This window comes from Hypoxylon fragiforme (assembly GCF_022984875.1).
Source record: "Hypoxylon fragiforme strain CBS 206.31 chromosome Unknown GGS25scaffold_5, whole genome shotgun sequence".
Taxonomy (NCBI): Eukaryota; Fungi; Ascomycota; class Sordariomycetes; order Xylariales; family Hypoxylaceae; genus Hypoxylon; species Hypoxylon fragiforme.
In genome coordinates, this window is record NW_026054760.1 from 2637951 (window position 1) to 2658440 (window position 20490).

General features: G+C 48.2%; 6 protein-coding genes across 6 annotated transcripts; 2 read left to right on the top strand and 4 right to left on the bottom strand.

Moving 5' to 3' along the window:
* Positions 1-532: 532 nt before the first annotated feature.
* Positions 533-2691, bottom strand: GGS25DRAFT_531786 (P-loop containing nucleoside triphosphate hydrolase protein; the record flags this gene model as incomplete). Its single annotated transcript, XM_049265527.1, has 4 exons — positions 533-1173; positions 1228-1538; positions 1596-2425; positions 2602-2691. The coding sequence occupies 4 exons, from the start codon at positions 2689-2691 to the stop codon at positions 533-535; spliced, it is 1872 nt and encodes a 623-aa protein (XP_049116920.1).
* Positions 2692-6669: 3978 nt separating this feature from the next.
* On the top strand, positions 6670-7804 carry GGS25DRAFT_531787 (glycoside hydrolase family 43 protein; the record flags this gene model as incomplete). Its single annotated transcript, XM_049265528.1, has 3 exons — positions 6670-6942; positions 7030-7629; positions 7700-7804. The coding sequence occupies 3 exons, from the start codon at positions 6670-6672 to the stop codon at positions 7802-7804; spliced, it is 978 nt and encodes a 325-aa protein (XP_049116921.1).
* A 4804-nt stretch (positions 7805-12608) lies between these two features.
* Positions 12609-14154, bottom strand: GGS25DRAFT_491559 (glycosyltransferase family 32 protein). Its single transcript, XM_049261107.1, has one exon. It carries the CDS (start codon positions 14004-14006, stop codon positions 12882-12884), a length of 1125 nt encoding a protein of 374 aa, XP_049116922.1. The 5' UTR covers positions 14007-14154; the 3' UTR covers positions 12609-12881.
* A 134-nt stretch (positions 14155-14288) lies between these two features.
* On the bottom strand, positions 14289-15440 carry GGS25DRAFT_491560 (uncharacterized protein). Its single transcript, XM_049261108.1, has 2 exons — positions 15068-15440; positions 14289-15014 (listed from the first exon to the last, which is right to left on the bottom strand). The coding sequence occupies exons 1-2, from the start codon at positions 15345-15347 to the stop codon at positions 14935-14937; spliced, it is 360 nt and encodes a 119-aa protein (XP_049116923.1). The 5' UTR covers positions 15348-15440; the 3' UTR covers positions 14289-14934.
* A 150-nt stretch (positions 15441-15590) lies between these two features.
* Positions 15591-18066, top strand: GGS25DRAFT_290575 (HET-domain-containing protein). The gene has a single exon (XM_049257555.1). The coding sequence runs from the start codon at positions 15961-15963 to the stop codon at positions 17977-17979; it is 2019 nt and encodes a 672-aa protein (XP_049116924.1). The 5' UTR covers positions 15591-15960; the 3' UTR covers positions 17980-18066.
* GGS25DRAFT_290574 (ferric reductase like transmembrane component-domain-containing protein) lies at positions 18067-20241 on the bottom strand. Its single transcript, XM_049257554.1, has one exon. The coding sequence runs from the start codon at positions 20131-20133 to the stop codon at positions 18154-18156; it is 1980 nt and encodes a 659-aa protein (XP_049116925.1). The 5' UTR covers positions 20134-20241; the 3' UTR covers positions 18067-18153.
* Positions 20242-20490: the final 249 nt, after the last annotated feature.

Genomic DNA, 20490 nt, shown 5'->3' on the forward strand with positions numbered 1-20490 from the left:
CGCGGGGCTCTGGAAATAAAGGGGCTAGTTGGCGTTGTGTTGCGAGGCAAACCCCTTGCCCAGACTGTTTCTTGGCATTTTCAAGTACTACTTGCGCCGTGAAGAATCGAGACGAGAGAAATAATCGTTTCGTTTGAAGACGTGCTGGCATATGTAGCTACGTAAGGTTAGGTTAGAGCCGTAGCACATCGCGACGGGATAGGGGTGCATTTTTGGAGCGCAGTCGACTAATGTAGGAACTTAATAGGGGAATATTGTGAGGGAATCTACAGAGTTAAGTGTTTCGTTTCGAAATTTCAAAGGCCTCATTCGCAAACCCCTGACGCACAGCATATTTTACGAAGCTGTTTTGGTGTTTGGTCGTGCTTAGGTTAACTATTTTATTCTCCTAATCCAAACACTCAATGCATATCCAGGTTCTAAGTACCTAATCAATCTACCTAAGAGCCATACTACCCCAATAGATATCTATACCTATCTACCGCCTTCCCAATCAAATGATTGACAAATCTGCCCGCCTGCTCCTCGTTATCTAGTATACGAGCTGCTCCTCATCCTCCTGTCCCGGCTCCGGCACTAATCGGACTTCCACTTCCCCATCCAGGTTAACATCGACGACAAAGGTGGTGATCGGCTGGTTGTCATCGAACTTGTCGCCATTGATCAGGTACTCGCTGACGAGCGGGTCCTCGACCAGCCGCTCCACACCCTGCGCGATGCTGCGCGCGCCGGTCTGCTTGTCGTACTCGTCGTTCGCAATGAGCGCGCACAGCGCCGCTTCATTCTGGATGTGGAACTTTATGTTCCCCACGTAGACATCGTCGTCTTTGTTCAGCGTGATGCGCACGCGCTTGGCGACTTCAGCCTCGATGTCCATGAGCATCTTGTCGGCAATAACCGCCGACTCCGGCGCCGAGAAGATGAGAAAGGGGATGATCTCCGTGACCCGGCCGCCTAGAGGGGCGCCAAAGTGCTGCACGAATTCTCGGCGAAGCTGGCTGCACAGCGCCCGCACCAGCTTGTCCTGGGCATTCTCGTCGGTCTCCTGGAGAAGGACCTGTTTGTTGGCATCGCAATAGGAGTGAATGGTAGGATCGAGCTTGTTCGTGGCGAGGAGCCAAATAGACTTGGAGCAGTCGATAATATTGCCGTTGCGGCGATCTGAGTAGCATCCTTTGAGCCATGTTAGTATTAGAGATTAGTTTGAAGGCATATTGAACTACTAACCGCTTTGGAATGGTAGGAGTAATGTATTATGAATTTCCTGGTTAGTCTTTTCGAACTCGTCCATAAAAACGATACACCTCTTGCCAGCATTTTGGGCCAAGAAGTTGTTGAGCCGCGAGCCCTCCTCAAATCCCTTGTAGGGTGGTCGTGGGCCGAACATATCGGTCTCGAACTTCACAATTGTGCAATCAATCTCCTCTACGTCCAATGACATAAGGTCTCCGAATCTTTTCGCCAGCTCAGTTTTGCCGTGGCCGCTCGGCCCTGCGAAGACCAATACCAGGGGCTTTTCTTTTTGGAGGGCTAAGTATCTAGATTTATATGCATCAGTTTAGGGACTGGGGATACGTAAGGTCTCTGTAACTTACACGCGTAGCTTCTGTTGGAGCCAGCGAGTGGCGATTGACTGGGCTATGATCATCTGGTGGAGGCCTGTAACTTCATCGGCATTTTGCCGAACCAGCAGCTCCTTTTCACGGCCAGAATGTGGTCTGGTTCTGCTGGATCTATAAAGATCATATCGTTGTAGCAGATTCAGAGCCTTGGTAAGATGTGTCCGCACCTCTTCTGTACACCACCGCTTGTTGTCGTCGTTGATGTCATGCAGTTCATCATGTACTGGCCCATCCTCTGGCAAATCTCGACAGTAAGGGCTGTAGAATGCTTCTGGGATAACGAAGGGACTGGCGCCGAAACGTAGGAGAGTGGCAAGTGACTTTTTGTCATGATGCATGGTTTTACCCTTGGTTAGTATGCAGAATGCTAGTAACGGGAAATTATCAGGTCCCCATGTTGTATTAGGGTCGCCTCCATGCTTGATCCACTGCCGAATCATGTCGATGTCGTTGGTAGCGACGATATAGAAAATTGCAGGATACCCGTCGATATCAGCGTTCAAGTTAGTCCTCAACGTTTCCTTATCATAATACCCGAGATAGTCGCGAAGACCGTCGGCGCTGAATCGACCAGCTTGGACTGCGCCAATGACCTCCCGGAGCTCAAAGGTAGATGGGTCGAGAGGTGGGTCTTTGCCAGTAATCCTACCAGAGGCGGAAAGGGTCGGCGGCTTGGGCATCCACGATGGACTCTCTTCGGTTTCTGGTTTTGACGATTCGTCATGCCCATTGGACATATTTCTTTGGCTCGATTGACTCGAAGTATCATCGGGGTCGGATGGAGGGTCTGGCGGAAGAAACCCCTAAATAGATATCAAGGTTAAATCAGTTACATACCAATAAGAATAATGTCTAGTGAATCCAAACCTCGATCTCTTTATACTTCTCAATTGCCTTTTGAACATCATGCCCACAAAGCTATAAACCGTTAGCACTGCTTCCATTGTGGCAGACCACAGGTACATGAAGACAAGCAGACCTCCAAACAATGTGATGCTGTAATTTTGGAGCATCCAGGACATTCAGCCATTACTTGGAGTATATCATCGGCTGGTGGTAGAGGAGCCATGGCTCGTTCTTAGCCGAAAGTAAATAATTTGGTAGAGAATAAGTATACTTGGTAAAGGCTGCTTATTAGATCAGAAATCTGAAGATCGACTGGAAGCATGAATAGTCGGGAGATGATTATAGACCTGGAATATAAGAATATATGTGTTTTACTAAAGTGAAGGGGGGGGGGGGGGTGTTTTATGAGAGAAGGATGCCTTGGTACCTACCTAGGTAGGTAAACGTGAAGTCGAGATTGGACCGACGAAGATGTTCGAAGAAACCTTGTTCATGGTCTTCTGAACGAACACAAACTGCCTAGGTTAGGTTGGTACTGTCTTCAGCACCAGCACCTAAAAGATATTTTGGGTATCTTGTACAAAGTACGAATTGATCAGGTATTTGACTCGTCATCTAGGCTGCCGCGATCAGAACGTGCATAACTGTCTCTTAGGCGGAAAGTCGCCTTTGATGAGGGTGTGAATGAATGAGGATCTCGTTTGTAACATTTTTACGATGGCTTTCAATAATCGATCTTCTCGTTCGATGTCATTCCCACTATATCCTTACCATTGTGCAACACTATCAGGCAAGAACGTGAAGAAAGGTAGATGCATCACTTTTGCTTTCACCCGTGAATGCTATTCATGCATGTCGGTTCTGTTGCGGATAGAGGCAGTAGTTATGTGTGGGGTGTGCAAGGGGTTGTCATGTCTAGATTCTGCTGGTGCTCGTTTGAATGCTCTGAATCCTGTTTGTAGGTACTGATGTATCTAGAATTTGGCCAGGTAAATTCCCCATAGAGAGACATGTATCTTGGACTGTTTTGGAATATAGTATTGCCAGAGACTTGTTCCTAGACATTCTAAGAAGGCTGACCTACGATATAGTCTAAGGCACCGACAAAGGAGCAACGTGTATGTATACCGTCGTCAACACTGATGTATGTATCAAATTCAACCTAGAAAGTCTCCGTGAACATAACACCACAGTCTTCGATACCTACGAAATCCTCTTTAGATCCAACTACGAAATATTTGCAGACATGGGGTGCAACAACCGCCCTCAGATACCACCAGATGTTTCCGCTGACATGGAAATGTGTATGTCAACTACAGAACATATGCCCAGTAACTTAGCGTTGGACTCATCGACTCCTCAAAATAATGCGTCGAATGCAGCCGAGACGCAACCGCAGTATTCAGCAGCGCTACCGATCCGTACTCGGACTCCAGTAATTGGTCGGCCTGTGGCAGAATTACAACGTGATAGTAATAAAACCAGAGAGAGGGTATTGAGTCTGCAGCGTATCCAGTTAGCAGAACAGCTCAGCAACGAACGAAAGCTGCAGACGACCTTGGAAACTCGCGCTTCTGTGCTGGAAGACAAGCTGGCACTCCTCAAATTGAAAAATGAAGCTCTCGAAACTGAATGTGCGAAACTTCATGAGCAGATCTTCGAAGCGAATAAACAACTTGTGTCTCAGGCCACCGATTTCGAAAAGCGATACCAACCCAAGCTGCAGGAGGTTGATCTTTTGCAATCGAAGCTCCAGGAGAATGCCAGGAAGCTTGCTGATACAACTATGAACCGAGACGCAATTCAACAGCGTTACGACGAAGCTTCCACGAGCTGCAAACACCAGGCGGACAATATAAAGCACCTAGAGAAGAAGCTGACGGATGCGCGAGGCGAAATTGATGATCTCAGTGCTAAGGGCAGGAAGCTTAGAGATGAGAATGACAAGCATAGACAGAGAATTTGCGAGACGGAGAAGGTAATCAGATCAGATCAACTTAAGCTTGAGGAGAAACTCGCCAACAAAACCGATGAAATCACTCGACTCAAAAACTTGACTATTACCCTCCAGGATAAGAGCGAGAAATCTGCGAAGAAGGCAGAAAACACAGAGAGGGAGCTTGTGCAGCTGAAGCAGCATCAAAGAGAGACGACGAAGATGCAGGAGACTTTGGAGAAGTCGCTTGACCGACATCTGAAAGAGTCCCAAGAACTGCAGAAGAGTATGGATGAGCTGCAGAAGTCGGTCAAGCCCTTTGGCCAGACGGTGGTTATCTGTGTTGATGTGAGCGGAAGCCTCTCTCAAGTCTACCATGAGGTCAAGCAGGTTTACAGAGATGTACTCCATATGATCAAGGCAGTCAACGGCGAGGCCAAAGTTGCAGTAGTGATTCATGGGAACGACACTCGAATTGATCCATCGCCTACCCAAGTTATTTCTGACGCAACATTTGGAATCCTCGATTCCATCAATAGGTGCCCAGATAGCGAAGACTATGCATATTGCTTACGACAAGCCAACACCATTCTCAAGCAGAATCCTAAGGACAAACCTTTCCTACTTCTCATCGGAGATGGTAACGTTTTATGTTCAACTTCAGATCATACAGCGATTTCCGAAACTTGCAGGCAGCTCGATTCCTCGGGGATTCCGGCACATTCGATTGTCATTCCAAACGGTCTAAGTAGTTGTTCTAATTCAAGGGCCCGCCAATCCTTGACAATGTTCCGCATTTCAGAACTCACCCATGGCCAGTCTGAGTCCAAGGATACATATTTCTCGGCTTTCAAGGAGTTGCTCGCGACCGAACGAAAGAAGGTCTTCAAGCTCTCCTAGCTTCACTAAATGGGGAAATGTCTCTAGATTTTCTTCTGCTCTTGGGCTCGTGGTCCTATTGGCATCGTTACAATACTCACCCCCCTTTACGCTAGAAGTCAAGGTTGACATGGAAATAAATCCTCAATTGATAGAGTAGACTGGCATCAACAATTCTACCGACTGATAGATACTTAGATAGTCTAGACAGAATGAAAATCGCCTATAGCAGCTGCTACTGTACCTACTCGCCATTGACATGAAAATCCGATCTGTGCCACTTCTTGTTGCCCTTTACTACAGCCCAGAAAGCCTCTCTTGGCGACCGTAATCTAGAATGCTTACTACTTAGAATCAAACGACACAGCTACCTAATCAACTCTCCAGTCATGCAGAGGGAATTTACTGTGATCATTGTTTGTAGGTACATTGATATCTCTAGATCAGCTTAGGTCAGGTAACTACCTAGGTACCTAGGTATCCAGATGCTTACCCCTGAAATTCAGAAATATCCACATCCACCCTTCTGTTCACCGCCGCGATGATAAATCTCATGTTATTGTTTGCAGATACCTAGGTCGGTACAGACTCGACCCACGACCGTCTACGTCGGATAGACGCTTGTGGACATGTCACCCCGCAACACGGCCAGACATTCCACTCACGGGAAGCGTTTGCAATGGTCGAGATCGAGTGCCATCCTCACTCCTACCTCCCTAGCACCTAATGGAATAAAACCCGACTAACAAAAATCTCAAGTAAGTAAGCTTCTTCCGGTTCTACGAGATAGAATGCTACTATAGTTACGAAGGCAATAGGAAGGTAGCAAAAAAAAAAAAAAAAAAAGCGAACCCCAATAGCTTCAAGCGAACAAACCCCTCCTCCTCCTCCTCCAAGTCCAAGACTAAGTAGCACACATGTCGTCCCCAAGTCAAGTCAAGTGGACACCACGCCTATAAGCGCACTAACAAGAGACGACTCCAACTTTTTTTTTGCATCGCGGCATCTTGCAGGCATGTCAGGGGCCAGCCGCCACCACGTTTCACGCAGATGAGAAATTCCTCCAATCAGAGGCCGCGAACGGGTGGTCCAGCTTTCCTAATTGAGAAGAAAAAGCAGGTGATGCAGTCTGCCATAGCTACCCGAAGCCATCTACATACCTAGGTTAGTAGTGTATGCACAGTAGGTATGTACGTTAGCATACATGTATTTAATACTCAGTGACAATCGCTTCCTACCCATCCAACGGGGACGGAAACAAGATCAATCGTCCACCTCGGTACCTATAGGTAACCAGACTCCCGATCAAGTCTGTTCTCTGCCACCACACCTACCTCCCCTACTATTTCCCGTCGATCCATCCAACCCCCTTTTCCCACCACTAACATGGCGCGGTTGTCCACCGTGATCTGGGGCGCGCTCTCCCTGCTCGGCAGCGCGTTCGGCTACGCCAACCCGGGGGCCTGCTCGGGCACCTGCACCAACACGCATGACCCGTCCATCATCCGGCGGTCATCCGACGGGACCTACTTCCGCTTCTCGACCGGCGGCAAGATCGCCGTGCACACCGCCCCGGCCCTCACCGGCCCCTGGACCTACAAGGGCGCCGCGCTGCCGTCCGGCTCCTCCATCGACCTCGACGGGAACCAGGATCTTTGGGTACGTACATACCTACCTATCCCCCCTGAATTCAAAACCCCCTCCAGAAAAAAAAAATCTTTGTTTAACAAATTCTCGGAAACGTAGGCCCCCGACGTCGCCCTGGTCGGCTCAACCTACTACCTGTACTACTCCGTGAGCACCTTCGGCTCCCAGGACTCCGCCATCGGCGTCGCGACCTCCTCCAGCCTCGACGTCGGCACCTGGACCGACCTCGGGTCCACCGGCATCCGCTCCTCCTCCGGAAAGCCCTACAACGCGATCGACCCGAACCTGGTCCAGGACGGGAGCACCTATCTGCTCACCTTCGGCAGCTTCTGGCGGGACATCTACCAGGTACCGATGGCGAGCCCGCCGAAGGCCGTGGCGAGCGGTAGTAGCGGCGCGTACAACGTCGCGTACGATTCGGTCAAGACGGACGAGGAGGGCGCGTTCGTGTACAAGAACGGCGCGTACTACTACCTGTTCTACAGCAAGGGCCAGTGCTGCGGGTACGATGCTAGCAAGCCGGCGGCGGGGGGCGAGTACAAGATCATGGTGTGTCGGTCGAGCTCCGCGACAGGGGGTTATGTGGACGCCGCGGGCAAGGCGTGCACTAGTAGCGGGGGCACGGTGGTCCTTGAGTCTCATGGAAACGTGTACGGGCCGGGGGGTCAGGGGGTTTACAATGATCCTACGCATGGTCCCGTGAGTTCACCCAACGCTTGTTCAACCTACCCCTTTCGTATAGGTGGATGGCACTAATCGCACTTGATAGGTTCTCTACTACCATTACGTTGATACTACGATAGGCTATGCAGATGGTCAGAAACGATTTGGATGGAACACGATCAATTTCTCTAGCGGTTGGCCTGTCGTCTAAAGTATACCCGGCCACGCAAGGGGCTTGAACTGTATGGATATGATACTACGCGTATAACGCTCTATCATAGATAGATACAAGATACCTGGGTAGTTACCTATCCAGCTGATACAATCCACATATATGCCAAAGTCTATAAGCCAATCACTATCGTCTCAAATCACTTTCTTCACAACGACATAAATACATAGGCACCTAAGCCATTTAAACATTCAACGAGTATGTCAAAAGCTATAAAGAGACCGCTATGTGTTTGGAGCGTTTCTTTGGTGTTGTCGTAGGTTACAGCGAGCAAAAGACGGGAAAGAAGAAGCAAGCTTGCTTTTCTTTCAAGCCCAACTTTATCAGACCGTCTGCAGCCATATCTCTTGTACTAGGATGTTGAACTGTAATATCGCCTCGTTCAACTCTATCGATGATCCATTTGTATCGAGCGTCAATGTGTCGAATTCGAGCGGCGTTCAGGCATGCGGAACTGCTCGAACAACATTTCGCATGCTTCCTTGACTTCTGCCTTGAATTCAGGACCGCCGTCGACTTTGATGACCAATGGGACTCCAAATCGCGTGATAATGCATTCCTTGATGAACTCTGCAACTTTGGCGGCCTTCACTTCTTTGAGGGGTCTTGCTTCAGGCCAATGGGTCAACTCTTCTCGGGCTTCAATGATTGCTTTATAGCCACGATCGTCAGGCATATATTGAACATCAAGGATCCAACAGGCAAAAAGGTCAACGGGCGATGAGTGTAGCGCAGGATTATGCTTTCTCTTGGTGTCAGCTTTCTGGCACTGAGGGCACGTCTTCAATGCCTCTGCAATATCAGCAATCATCCCTTTCCAATAGTAGAGGTAGCTGATCCTTTGGTAAGTCGAGTTTCTACCCCTATGGCCGTAATCTTGATTACATTGTCTGATAATCGACTTCCTCTTGCGTGCGGAATCGACAACTCTTCTTTCGGAGTGCAACTTGGTTGCTCTGAGCCAGAGGGCATCGTCTCTAACTTTGTGTTTCAACGCCTTGTCTTTGAATCTCATCCTTGCCTTGTTTCCAGCCGATGATCGATCGTTTTGCAAGCGTTCCGGCAGCTTGAGATTAGTTAGAAATAATATGTTTTGGTTGTGGATTTTCCAGTTCCCGGACACTCCTGCTGGTGATAAGTTCTCAAATTCCGCCTCTGCACTGCTCAGTACAACTAGGGACTGCTTCTTGAAACTCTAATAAATCAATCCTCCTTCGAGGGTGACTAGATGAGCTCTAGTTGATAGCCTAGGTACCTGTAGGGAGGCAGTACAGCACACAACGTGTACTGAAGTACATTGTATGTGCCCTGAACTGACTTCCCTCGCTAGACCCAGTTGCCCTTGCTCTCCTTCGTCTCGAGCTTGACGATATTGCTGATATCGCTGAGCTCGGCCTCGGCCCTCTTGCGGTCCTCGCCCGTGGACCCGCGCAGGCAGTGAAGGATGAAGCGGGCCTCTTCGACGCGGCCCTCCTTGACGAGCCAGCGAGGTGGCTCCGGGAAGAACCAGACGGCGGCGAGGAGCACGAGCAGCGGAATTATTTGAAACGCGATAGGGAAGCGCCAACGGATGGGCGAGTTGCCGGTGTTGATGAAGGAGAGGCCGAACTCGAGCCAGTAGGCGACGACGACGCTGAAGATGTTCAAAGTGAACTCGATCGCGATGAATTGGCGGTAAACCAAGTTCGAAGATCCAATACAAGCTTATTCATCACACCTGTAGTATCTGGAACCAACAGTCCATGAATATGTTCCATCGCTTAGAGAATTATCAACTTCGCCGACATTATATCTGTTTTCTCGGAGCTTTAGATCGTCCCGCTGACCGCCCAAGGTCAGAATTGTCTCACGAATATAATCTCTTCTCTCGTCGAGGAGGTCCTTGGATGCGCGGAGATGAGCCGTCATCAGCTCACCATCTGTGCTGTTGGCCGGCAACACCTCCTCCCATTCTAGCACGTTGCTAGCACAACGGGTTTTCCATCCAAAGTTCTTCCAACTCTTCCGGATGGTCTTCCAAAAACTGTTCGTAATACAACTGAGCCGATCGTGACTGGACTTGTTGTGTGGTTAGGTCTTTGCTTCGTGAATAGGTACCCAGAAGCAGGGTTCACCATTCCCCTGAGATATGACTGTTCCCACCATGCCAACCATTCTGACCTGGGGGCTTCGCAGCGAGTTTGAAGGTGATCTTTATTTCTACAACGGAAACAAGCTCGTTCTCCCCGCCCCAACATTTGCTGTCCATTTACCAAAGGGTGTTTTGAAGATTCTCTTGGGGGTAAGGTTGGTGGTTGTCGATAATTATTTTGACTTTGAAAGGGCGGTCTGTTTGCTGTAACATACAACCAAGCACAACCCACATGCGCAATACCTAGATGGATGATGCTCAGTTCCATCTGTTTTTGTTGCAGGCAAGGCTGCAACCAAAAGGAAAGAAGATGGATAGAGAAAGTTTGCTTTATATCTGACCGCCAGAGCACCGGGCCACCAACCTTTTGCGTAGGTGTCAAGTCGTCGCTGAAACTTCTCCTACTCGGGAGAGTGCTTAGCAAGTGTAATTTTCCGTTTTGATAGGGTATCGACATTTTCATAACCTGGGGGACGGTACGAGTATGAAATCTAACAGAGCTGTCTATTAAGAGAGAAGAGTGGATATGATCTAAGTCGTCGCGGATGTGATCATCAGGTTTTGTCGTTATGCTATTTCCTTCTTGCTATACTTGCTCTCATGATCGTATGACATTAGAAAATGGCGAAGCATTTTGATATCTGTAAGGCTCGGGCCAGTCAAAATCAGAGATCAAAAAACATGTCTCATAAGAGAGAAGAGGAGAGCGGAGCTCTCGATCTTTCAGAGCTGGTTATATACATGAATAAGGTTCAGCTATAGCTGCGGCAGCAGCTACAGAGATATATAGCAGTAGCTATGGAGCCATAAAGCAGTAGCTACAGCTACGTCAGTGGGTAGCCACTCCCGTGGCTATTCGTGTCCTATACTAACAATATCCTTTGGACCGCATCTCTTGATTGATACTGTAAATGTGCGACAAGGGGGAAAAGGTGTAAGTATGTAGCGATGCAAAAAAACGGCGTAAATATGTGACGATGAATACCTAGGATACGGTGAGTTAGTATGCGGCATTAGTCTCGTCGGCGTTGCAGTTGGGACCGAGAATTGTTAGTTGATCCAGTTGATTAGCCCTTGAACTGGAGAATAGGTCTGTAGATTTTCTTGGTTATCGTCAGGAGATGCTCCCTTCGGTTGAACCGTTATAGTATAAACTTCACGACCGTAACGGTAACTTCTCCGTTTACCGTCATCCCAGGTACGGAGGCAAGCCCATCACTTGTATTGCGTCTGGGTTGTGGCTTGGATGATATTTATCTTGAGTTTCTCACCATCACGTGTTGCTCGAGTAATGATAGACCGAAAGGCCGTCCGTGTTTCTTAAGGTTGTTCCCATTTCATAGACAGTAGAGAAGGCCAGGGCATGCAAGAGCATTTATAGCCTAAAACGCGCAATTGCTTTCAATCCATCGGTAAAGAAGTGTGTATACTTAGGAAAGAAGATTGAAGATCAATAGAGATGGTGGCAGGTTATAAATTTGGGTAGTAAGTATGAGATGGTTGTGTTGATAATAATTTGGCGTTAGAGGGAAGGAAGGCGGAAGAAAAGATGAAGAGCCAAGGCTCTCAGTGATAGAACGGAGATAAAAGAAGAAAAAAAGAAAGAGTAGGTCTGTTCGATATATTCAGTACCATGTGCAGTATTTGAACTTGTTGTGTTAGGTAGGAGGAACGATTTGGGTTGACGACAGGTCTTCCAAGCCAGATTATTTATACATATACACCCCTTCAATGTCCTGTATCATGTATATTTCGACGGTTGTCTGGGCAAGGCAGGTGAATATGTACCTACCTAGGTAGGTAGATTGTGAAGTGTGTGTTGCAACTACAACTCAAAAGCGGCCCATCGGGGGCAAGACCTAACTTAGATTTAGGCCTTCGTGTAATAGAGAGCACCTGGACGTAGTAAATTCTGCTGTAGATAACTTGCAGGAACGCCATAGTGCATTATATCATAGATGCTGCTTACGAACCGAAACATCCATAAAGCAAATGCATGTGTAAGAAACAGTAGGGATCTTTGGAGGCAAGGAAACATCAAATGTGAAAAGGCCTCCAAGCCTGTCTCAACAATGGACGCATGTATTCGATATGAGTCATAGTATTGTCAAAACTGTATTAGTTGATGAGGATTTCCCCTTGACTGAGCTTATTCTATACATGTTTAGCTCTAATATTGTTTTTTTCAATACCCTAGGTAGGCAGGTATGAGATGAGTCTATTCACCCGAAACAAATTAGAGTTACTGACGAAATCAAAACCTCCACAAGTCATCTTACATGTGCGACAGAGATATTCTCCTTTTACAAGTATACCTACTTGTTTACGTATCTAGGTATACATGGATTCTGTGAATAGGGGTTAACCAAAAAAGGGGGATGCCCCTATTGCGTTAAGCCAATAAGACTACTTACCTCCTAACCTCGCCTCATCTTGATTGTTTCGACGATAACGAATTCTGGTTGTATACATCGATTTATTTATGCTCTTCAATGCATATTACTCTTCAACCCGCTATATCCAACGGGCTTGCTATGACGCCTACCAGATGCAATGTTAGTCTTAGTCATATGACTACAGCCAGGACGCAACATTGAAATAGGGCCCAGGAAGACAATACATATGACTATATGTGTTGCTTTCATTAAGTTCGTTTCAATGTTTTGGATATCCTGAATTGAATACTTCGCAAGTACTTAGGTATGAATATCATATGTCATAGGCTCTAACATCCTGAATGCACTTGAAACGTAAGAAGGTGCAGGATATTCTTAAAACATTATAAGCCGACCAACTGAACTGGCCAGCTCTTCAAAGGTGCTGATTTTATACAACAGGCACTCGAATGCCCTCATCAGACATTATACGCTATGCTACCCAACCTCGCAATGAGACATGTACCAACCCGAGTACGCCCTACTGTGTTTAACGCGTATCACCTCCCATATCATCCTGCAGGAAATTTCGGACGAGAAGGTTAAACCTCGTATTCCGCGTCCTCACAATTTCTGGCGTCAACTTGCTCAAATACCTCTCCCATGCCATCTGGCTCCAGGCGTGGTATGCGAGCTGATCCTCGTACAGACTGCCGCCGTTTCTGTCTATCTCAGCAGCCCACTTCTTCGCCTCCTCCTTGCTCAAGGTTTGGTGCATAAACTCGATATGACCCCAAGTCCATGTCGGCCAAAAGAAAGCATTGGGGGGCAAGGGGCAGACTTCCTCGGGATGTTGCAATTCCAGCTTTTTAGGTAGGATAACGCTATGGTAGTTCCACTCCTTGGAAAGATCGGCGCCTTTATATTCCTTCAGCCACCGATCTATGAAGGCGCTCCCTTTCCGTGCGACCATGATGGCGTTGCAGAGCCCTCCGCGGTTTCCGCCCTCGTGGCCTAGTATTATGTCGCGCGGCGACTTTAGAAGATTCGTGAAGGGTCGGAAGCCAAAGGCATCGCTGTCAAGATATATACCACCCTGCTTCTGAAGAATCTTGAGTCGGAGTATGTCAGATACGTGCGCCACTTGCCAGGTAGCTTCCGGCGAGCTCTTTAGCCCCTCCATCTCCTCCGGCGTGTGGTGGACAAGTTCGACGTCATCCTTCAAGCGGTATATCCAGGGGTTCGATAGGGGAGAGGCATTTGGTTCAGGCGAGGGTGGGTCTGCGAGGTATGTGTAGTGAATGAAGACCTTTTCTGCCTTCATGCCCACAATTGCGCTTCTTACCGCAAGGTAGCAGAGGAAGTCAAAAGTGCCCACACTTGGCTTGTAGTAAGGGTTGCTAAGCCCGAAGATGAAGTGAACATGATTCGGGATTGGCTCTATCGAATTACTACTACCGGTATTGGATTTCGGGGTGCGGCCGTAAAGACAATCGAGTTCGTGTTGGGTTGGGACGAATTCTTGTTGGATTTTCCATTGGTCGGTGAAGGGGAGCGTCTGGCGGACGCGATCACCAAACTGTTTTATAGAGGAGCGTGTAGAGGGTATGCAGAGCGAGAGTAGGAATACAAGAGAGATGAGATAAAAGACTTGTCGGCGGCGTAGAAGTCCCATGTCATGTTGCAGCAGCGGGTGATGTGTTGTGAAAATTGGCAAAAGTTGTCGATGGTCAAGATAAATAGAAACTGTCGAAATATTGATTACCGTAAGTTGTACAAAGTATTACTTTTTGTACCTAATGCAGTATTATTGTATGGGATCTGCATAAATCCAACAAGGGTCCTTATTTTACAGTTTGCGTAGTGGTCTTGGCAATCCCTAAAGACGGGTACCAGGGATGCCGTTGTATCCGCCGTGTAGTTATCTTGTATGGTTGCCTAAAGACTTTCAACTATTGATCTTTTTAGCACCTCTATCACAACTTATGTAATTTTAAGAATGCCAACAATTAACGTGGAGACTTCTTCTAGAACGCTGTATGATTATACGGCCATTAGACATGATAAGTTGGTTGTTGTTTAGATTTATTGTTAAGGAGCTTAATAGGTTCAATGTTCGGAGTTCTATGAGACCAGGCGCAGCTCGCCTTTGCCCATCGTCCATAGCATTGCAGGCCCAAATGCGAACCCCTGGCGCCTCATTTGATCTCAACTCCAATCCACGGCCAGATTACTCCCAACTAATCGCTATAACCCGTCATTTGATTGCTCAGTCGTAGGTTCGGGGCGTTCTGGCGACTGCTTATCCATTCTTGCCAGGCCAAGATGGGGGAGATCATGTGTCGTCAAGTCCATGCTCTGCGCGTATGTATAGGTGCAAGCGTCTGAGGCGTTGTACGAGTAACGCCATAACGAATGAGCATTGCATCTTTGTTTCCGTCAGGCGCACAAGGCTAGTTGACTTTCCAGTCATTAATTCGAGCCAAGCGTGGCTTCATATGCTCAAGCCAGCAAGTACCTATTTACCTAGTACTAGGTAGTTTGGCGGGCATGTCTGGTGGCTGATGCGCCCATTCAAACGTACGTCAATCACCACCGAGCGTTCATGAGATACTGTCCGTATCAACAGCCATCTCTTCATTAGTCGTAGCCTTACTCGTCTTCTCTTCGGACGTATCAACATCTAATACTTCCAATTAGCAATGATGTCTATATCCGCTGAAAAGTGACAAATACCTTTCATCTCGACCTCGCCCTCTGCCTTCATCTTCCGCTGCATGGCATACCCTAGCTTGCGGTCAAGCTTGCGCCTCGCCTTTGAGCTGAGAGCCCGATTCGGGCCGCTTGTGGGTAAAAGTCCTGGCTTTGCGCCGCGTGTCGCATCTGCCTTACTGATTCTATGTGTCTTCTCGTTCAGGCCGGCAGCGCTGCGCTTTTGACCTTGTTGCCGAGCTTTGGCAGCGCGTGCCATCAGGCGGTTCTTGGACGGTCCATTGGGGTTCTTGACGGAAGGCATGATAATTTCGTTTTATGTAGGAGGTAATGAAAAGCTGGTTCGATTCGATTAGATTTGATCAATGTAGCTGATAACCGACAGTGAAATCCCAAAAAATTCAGTTAGAAAAGAAAACTAAAATTTTGGTGGGGTCATACTAAGATAAGAGGCAGCGGAATTCTTCCGCGCCCCTAATTCATTCAAGCATTAGTTATGTAACCTAATCAATTGTCGTACAAACTTCAATGTTAATAACCTTCTAACTATTCTGAAATAAGAGTTAACTACCGTCTCCTTTTCAATGTTCTTATGCTCTCATCTTTCAAATAGCTAACTACATCTATATTAAAAGCCTTGTTCCCGACAACATAATGGTTGAGAGATATATGCGCGAACATTGCAATATAAGACAAGATGTAGATATCAAACACAAGATCCGAAATAGATGATAGGTACTTCGTACATACTTACCCAGGTATGTATTTGATCCTAGTCGGGTCAGCCCTAATGTTGTCGTCCACCGAACCAAGTGAACCCCGCCCGGTAAGGTACATGAAGCTGAGGCTCGTAGCCTTGATGCATTTAGGCTTCTAATACCTCACAAGCCTTCGTCTCTGCTTCGTCTCTTGCCAACATGACTTCAGCCCCTGTCGTCCTGACTGGGATATTTTGCCAACTCTGTCGCGAATTCATCAGCAACCTTTTCGCTTTTGACTTTTCGGTCCAAGACACGTATCCATCACAGTGGCTACCCAAAGAATCGAAGAAAAATCCAGATGCAACTTGGGGGGATGCTTTCCGACATCATGAGACCTTCAGTGACCTCGAAGCCAGCGCTAAAATATGCGAGCTCTGCAATGTTCTCTACATAGACCTCGCCCCTATGGACCCGTCCTTCTGTCAAGGCTGGCTGGGGTTGTATCCGTTTTGGTTTGGAGGCCGCTCGGGGGGGAACAAATTAAAAGGCCACTTTCGAGCTGGATTCAGTGATTCTTTGACCAAAATGCCCTGGGGCGGTCATACGATTGGGAGTGTTCCTCTGCATAGCTTCAAAGTCTGTAGGCGTGGGTCTTTGAAGAATGGCGAGGATGTGCCTTATGCAAATGCCTATAGGAGAGTTTCTGCGATACCGGTAACTCTACAGTTGTCGCACATCTCCCACATGGCAACCATATGGCAACGAAAATGCTCCGAAGTGCATAAAGACTGTGCTAAATATACAATAGATAGTGAGTTACCCACGCGGGTGATCGATCTTGGCGATACCAAAGAGGCTCCAATCCGTCTATATGAATCAAAGGGTGAAAAGGCAGCGTATACTGCTCTAAGCCATTGTTGGGGCGGTCCGATCCCATCTATTTTGATGACAGCGAACAAGACAGCGAGAACAAGAGCAATGGACTCGGACGCACTCCCACAGAACTTCAAGGATGCAATTCAGGTCACCCGGGCCCTGCAGATACGATACCTATGGATAGACGCACTCTGCATTATCCAGGACTCCAAGGACGACTGGTTTCGAGAAGCCGGCAAGATGCGATTTGTTTACGCCGGTGCAACCGTCGTGATATCTGCCCTCGACGCTCCCGCCAGCACAACCGGGTTCCTGAATCCTAATCGCATCCCATCTGCTACATTAAACGATGAGTACGCAGTGCAGAAGGTGTTTCCGGAGATGAACTACTACCTTGAAAAATGCCCCCTCGTAAGCCGTGGTTGGTGCATGCAGGAGAGGTTTCTGGCGAACCCGATACTGCATTTTGGGAAGGAGCAAATGTTCTGGGAATGCCGATCCGATTTCATGTGCGAGGACGGGAGTAAGTACGTGGGCGATTCAAGTGGCCACGTCATGGCTTTGTTTTTGAACATTCGGAAGCGCATTGGCGTATCCGCGGCTAAGGGGGCTAAGCTTCAGTGGAAGGACTGGTACCAGCTACTACAAGAATATACAACCCGTAATTTTACCGTCTCCACAGATAAACTGCCTGCCATGGCCGGAGCCGCGGCTTTATTCAAGTCTACCACGACCACAGAGTCTTCCGGAACGTACGTTGCCGGCTTGTGGAAGGAGGACATTGCGCGAGGACTCTTGTGGTGCGCCCACTACTACCACGCGCCCGGCCGAAGAGTCTGGGGGATCAGCCAAACCGATGAAATCTCGCTACTTGCCGCACCACCGCAGAAACGGGCACCAAGCTGGAGTTGGGCTGCCCTCGATGGCCAACTAGACTTTTGGGCTCTTCGCACAAGCCAGTTCGTAGTCGAGGTCGTAAACGTCAGCATGAGCGTCGGCGAAAATGAATTCACGGAAGCTTGCCCCATTGGGACTGTCACGCTGCGGGGCCTCTTCGCGCGAATGTTCTACCATCCGCCTCCTGATTCTCCTGGTCTCGATGTCGGGAACTTGACATTTGGGGAAGCAGATTCTATCAACGATAAAACTGTCACGCTATCCGGCTGCGTAATGGACTTGGATCGTCGATCGTCGCGATTTTGTTCGGTTATACTGATCGCACAAGCGAATAAGAGCTGGTACTTTCTCGTACTGGACAAAAATCGCGATGGATCATATCGACGAGTTGGGATGTGCACGGCGCATTCCGTTCAGGTTGACTCCGCAAAATTCGAGACGCTTGAGGTAGCAATCGCTTAAACTCCTCCAGATGTATGCGATAAGAACTACGTGCAATGAGCTACGCCCAAGCCCGCGGAAAGGTGAACGTAACGCACACCACTCCTAACTTAACTGGACACATAAGCACGATGATTATCATATTGAATATTATTCGCTGTTTGATTTATGCTTCATTTCTGCTCAAGTGGGCTTCTACCACTCAAGTCGGTCATCACATATTAACTTAACATCATATCGCTCATTCCCTTGCCAAACCTTTGCACCCGAATTGCAAGATGCCACGATACTCCTTAAATCACTGATCATGCTGCCAGGTCCGCTAGCATACACACTCGTAGAACCCCTTACGGTTCCCTCTACAAAGTCTTTGACCACTTTGTTGAGGTCGGGATGTCGATCGAAACCCTCTCCCCCTATCCTTTGAACGTCGACGGTTGAGTTTGTCCGGACCTCATTCATTGATGAGATTGAAGGCGCAGACACTCCGGTTTCCTTCACGGCCATCACATCCTTCTCCGATATATTATCACTGAGTGATGGGCTTTTGCTGCTTCCTTCCCGCGTCACATACACGCGGATTTGTATTTTGTGTACTTTGGCTGCCTTGCGGATGATTCTGAGTTCTTTCTCGATCCATCGTGTATCATCCTTTCTTCTAACCGCCCAGACCAGCTGAATTCGTCGGTCATTTATTTCCGGTTTCTCCGCCAGGCTAAGGAGTACGGGTAAGACGTATGTGATTCCCGTTCCACCTGCCACGCAAAGCACATTGACGTCGGGGGTCAAGTGCTCTACTATCAACTCTCCATAGGGGCCGGATAAAATCACAGGTGTCGTGGCGCTCGGTGCTGCAGCTAGTTTCTTCGCAGCCAATGCAGCGATATTCTTAGTCTCCCCTTTCTTCGCCCTGAGAATGTACGAGTGCGACACAACTCCGTCTTGTACCTTTGGCAGATTGAGCGGTGTAAAAGGATGCGACTGCCATATACTGCATTCGGTAAAGCATAAATAAAAGTGCTTTCCAATACTCCAAGCGTCCTGGGGTTGTTGGAAATCCATCCTCACCACATCGCCATGGTCGGCATCAGGGAAATAGGTCAAAGATGCCTGTGCTGCTTTGAAACCCATCGACCCGCTAGGCAGGTATTGGTAGTGGATGAGTGCTGAGCGCGTAAATCTAATTCCGCGATCTAAGCCCCAGATAATCAGTCCAGGAATCAAGAAGCATCTCAAGCTCTCCCAGTGAGCATAGCATGCCCCTATATAAACCATCGCCAACACATAATGGGCTTTTCGAAAGAACTCGTAGCCAGTGAGGCGGATACCCCAGGGCGTGCTCAGGATGAAGATCATTAGAAGCAGGATCTGGGCAACAACCCCCCAGATTATGTATGGTTGTACTATCCACTCTATCGCGACCGTTGGCTGAGGCTGGTAAAGGCGGACTTCGATGACGGTCCAGCCAATGGTGTGTAGAGATCCTTGAATCACGATAATATAACCCAGCCATCGGTGAAGGAAGTTGAAGCTCTGATACGGAAGGCCCGTGATCTGGGAAAGAATCGACTCCCTGCTTGACAATAGAATCGAGAGCGGAGTAAGGGCATAGGCCCATACCCCAACTCGATCGGACCACGGGCCAAGACTCGTCCTAGTGTTGTACACACCGGGCATCTTCTTTACCGGCGTGATCCAAGTTTGGTATACGATTCCAACAAAGCTGAATATTAATAGGTAGCTTGCTAGGATCACCAGGATGAGAACTTGTAGCCTTGTTGTTCGACCAAAGACGAATCGAGTTGAGTCTGGTAATAAGTATCCGCGGATTAACGAAGCGGCTGTCCTTCTCAATCGTGAGCGTTGGCTAATCTTCTTGACTAGAGTCTCGGTATCGGCAGTGCCTGTAGCTACCTCATCGGCACGAGGGGTTGGAAAAACTCGTCTTACGACAGTCCATATAAGTAAGATCCCAGCGACTATGGCCCAAAATATTCCAGTATAAAGCATGGTCAAGTCATGTGCTCCGTAGACCTGGTCCAAGTAGGCACAGGATCCGGCATCGTTAGTACACGGTACGGCTCGGTCGACGTAACCCCAATGCTTCTCTGTGCTGGTGGCCTCGCTGAAATTCTGGATATGGCGAGCAAACAGCCCGTCTTCCATGGTTGCCATCTTGCGTCGATTATCGACGACGACGACGACGACGACAAGGTGAAATGTAAATGGTGTATGACGATAAGCGCTCAACGTAACCGTGGTCCGCGAAGCTGGGAGCGGGAAGCGGGAAGCGGGAAGAACCACGTTTAAGAAGACTGCAGAACCTGCAGACTAGCTTCCGTCGAGGTTGATCGTTGATCTGCAGTTGTCACTAACCTTGGGAACATTTCTCTAACATAACGGTGTTCTGTATAAGTAGGTATGAGGTAGGTATAACATTATAAGTGGGAGAACGAGTTCAGCTGGCGTTAAACTAGGTACCGTGTAGCCGTTTAACAGACCAACATTATGTCGCACTCGTGTGCCGGGGCA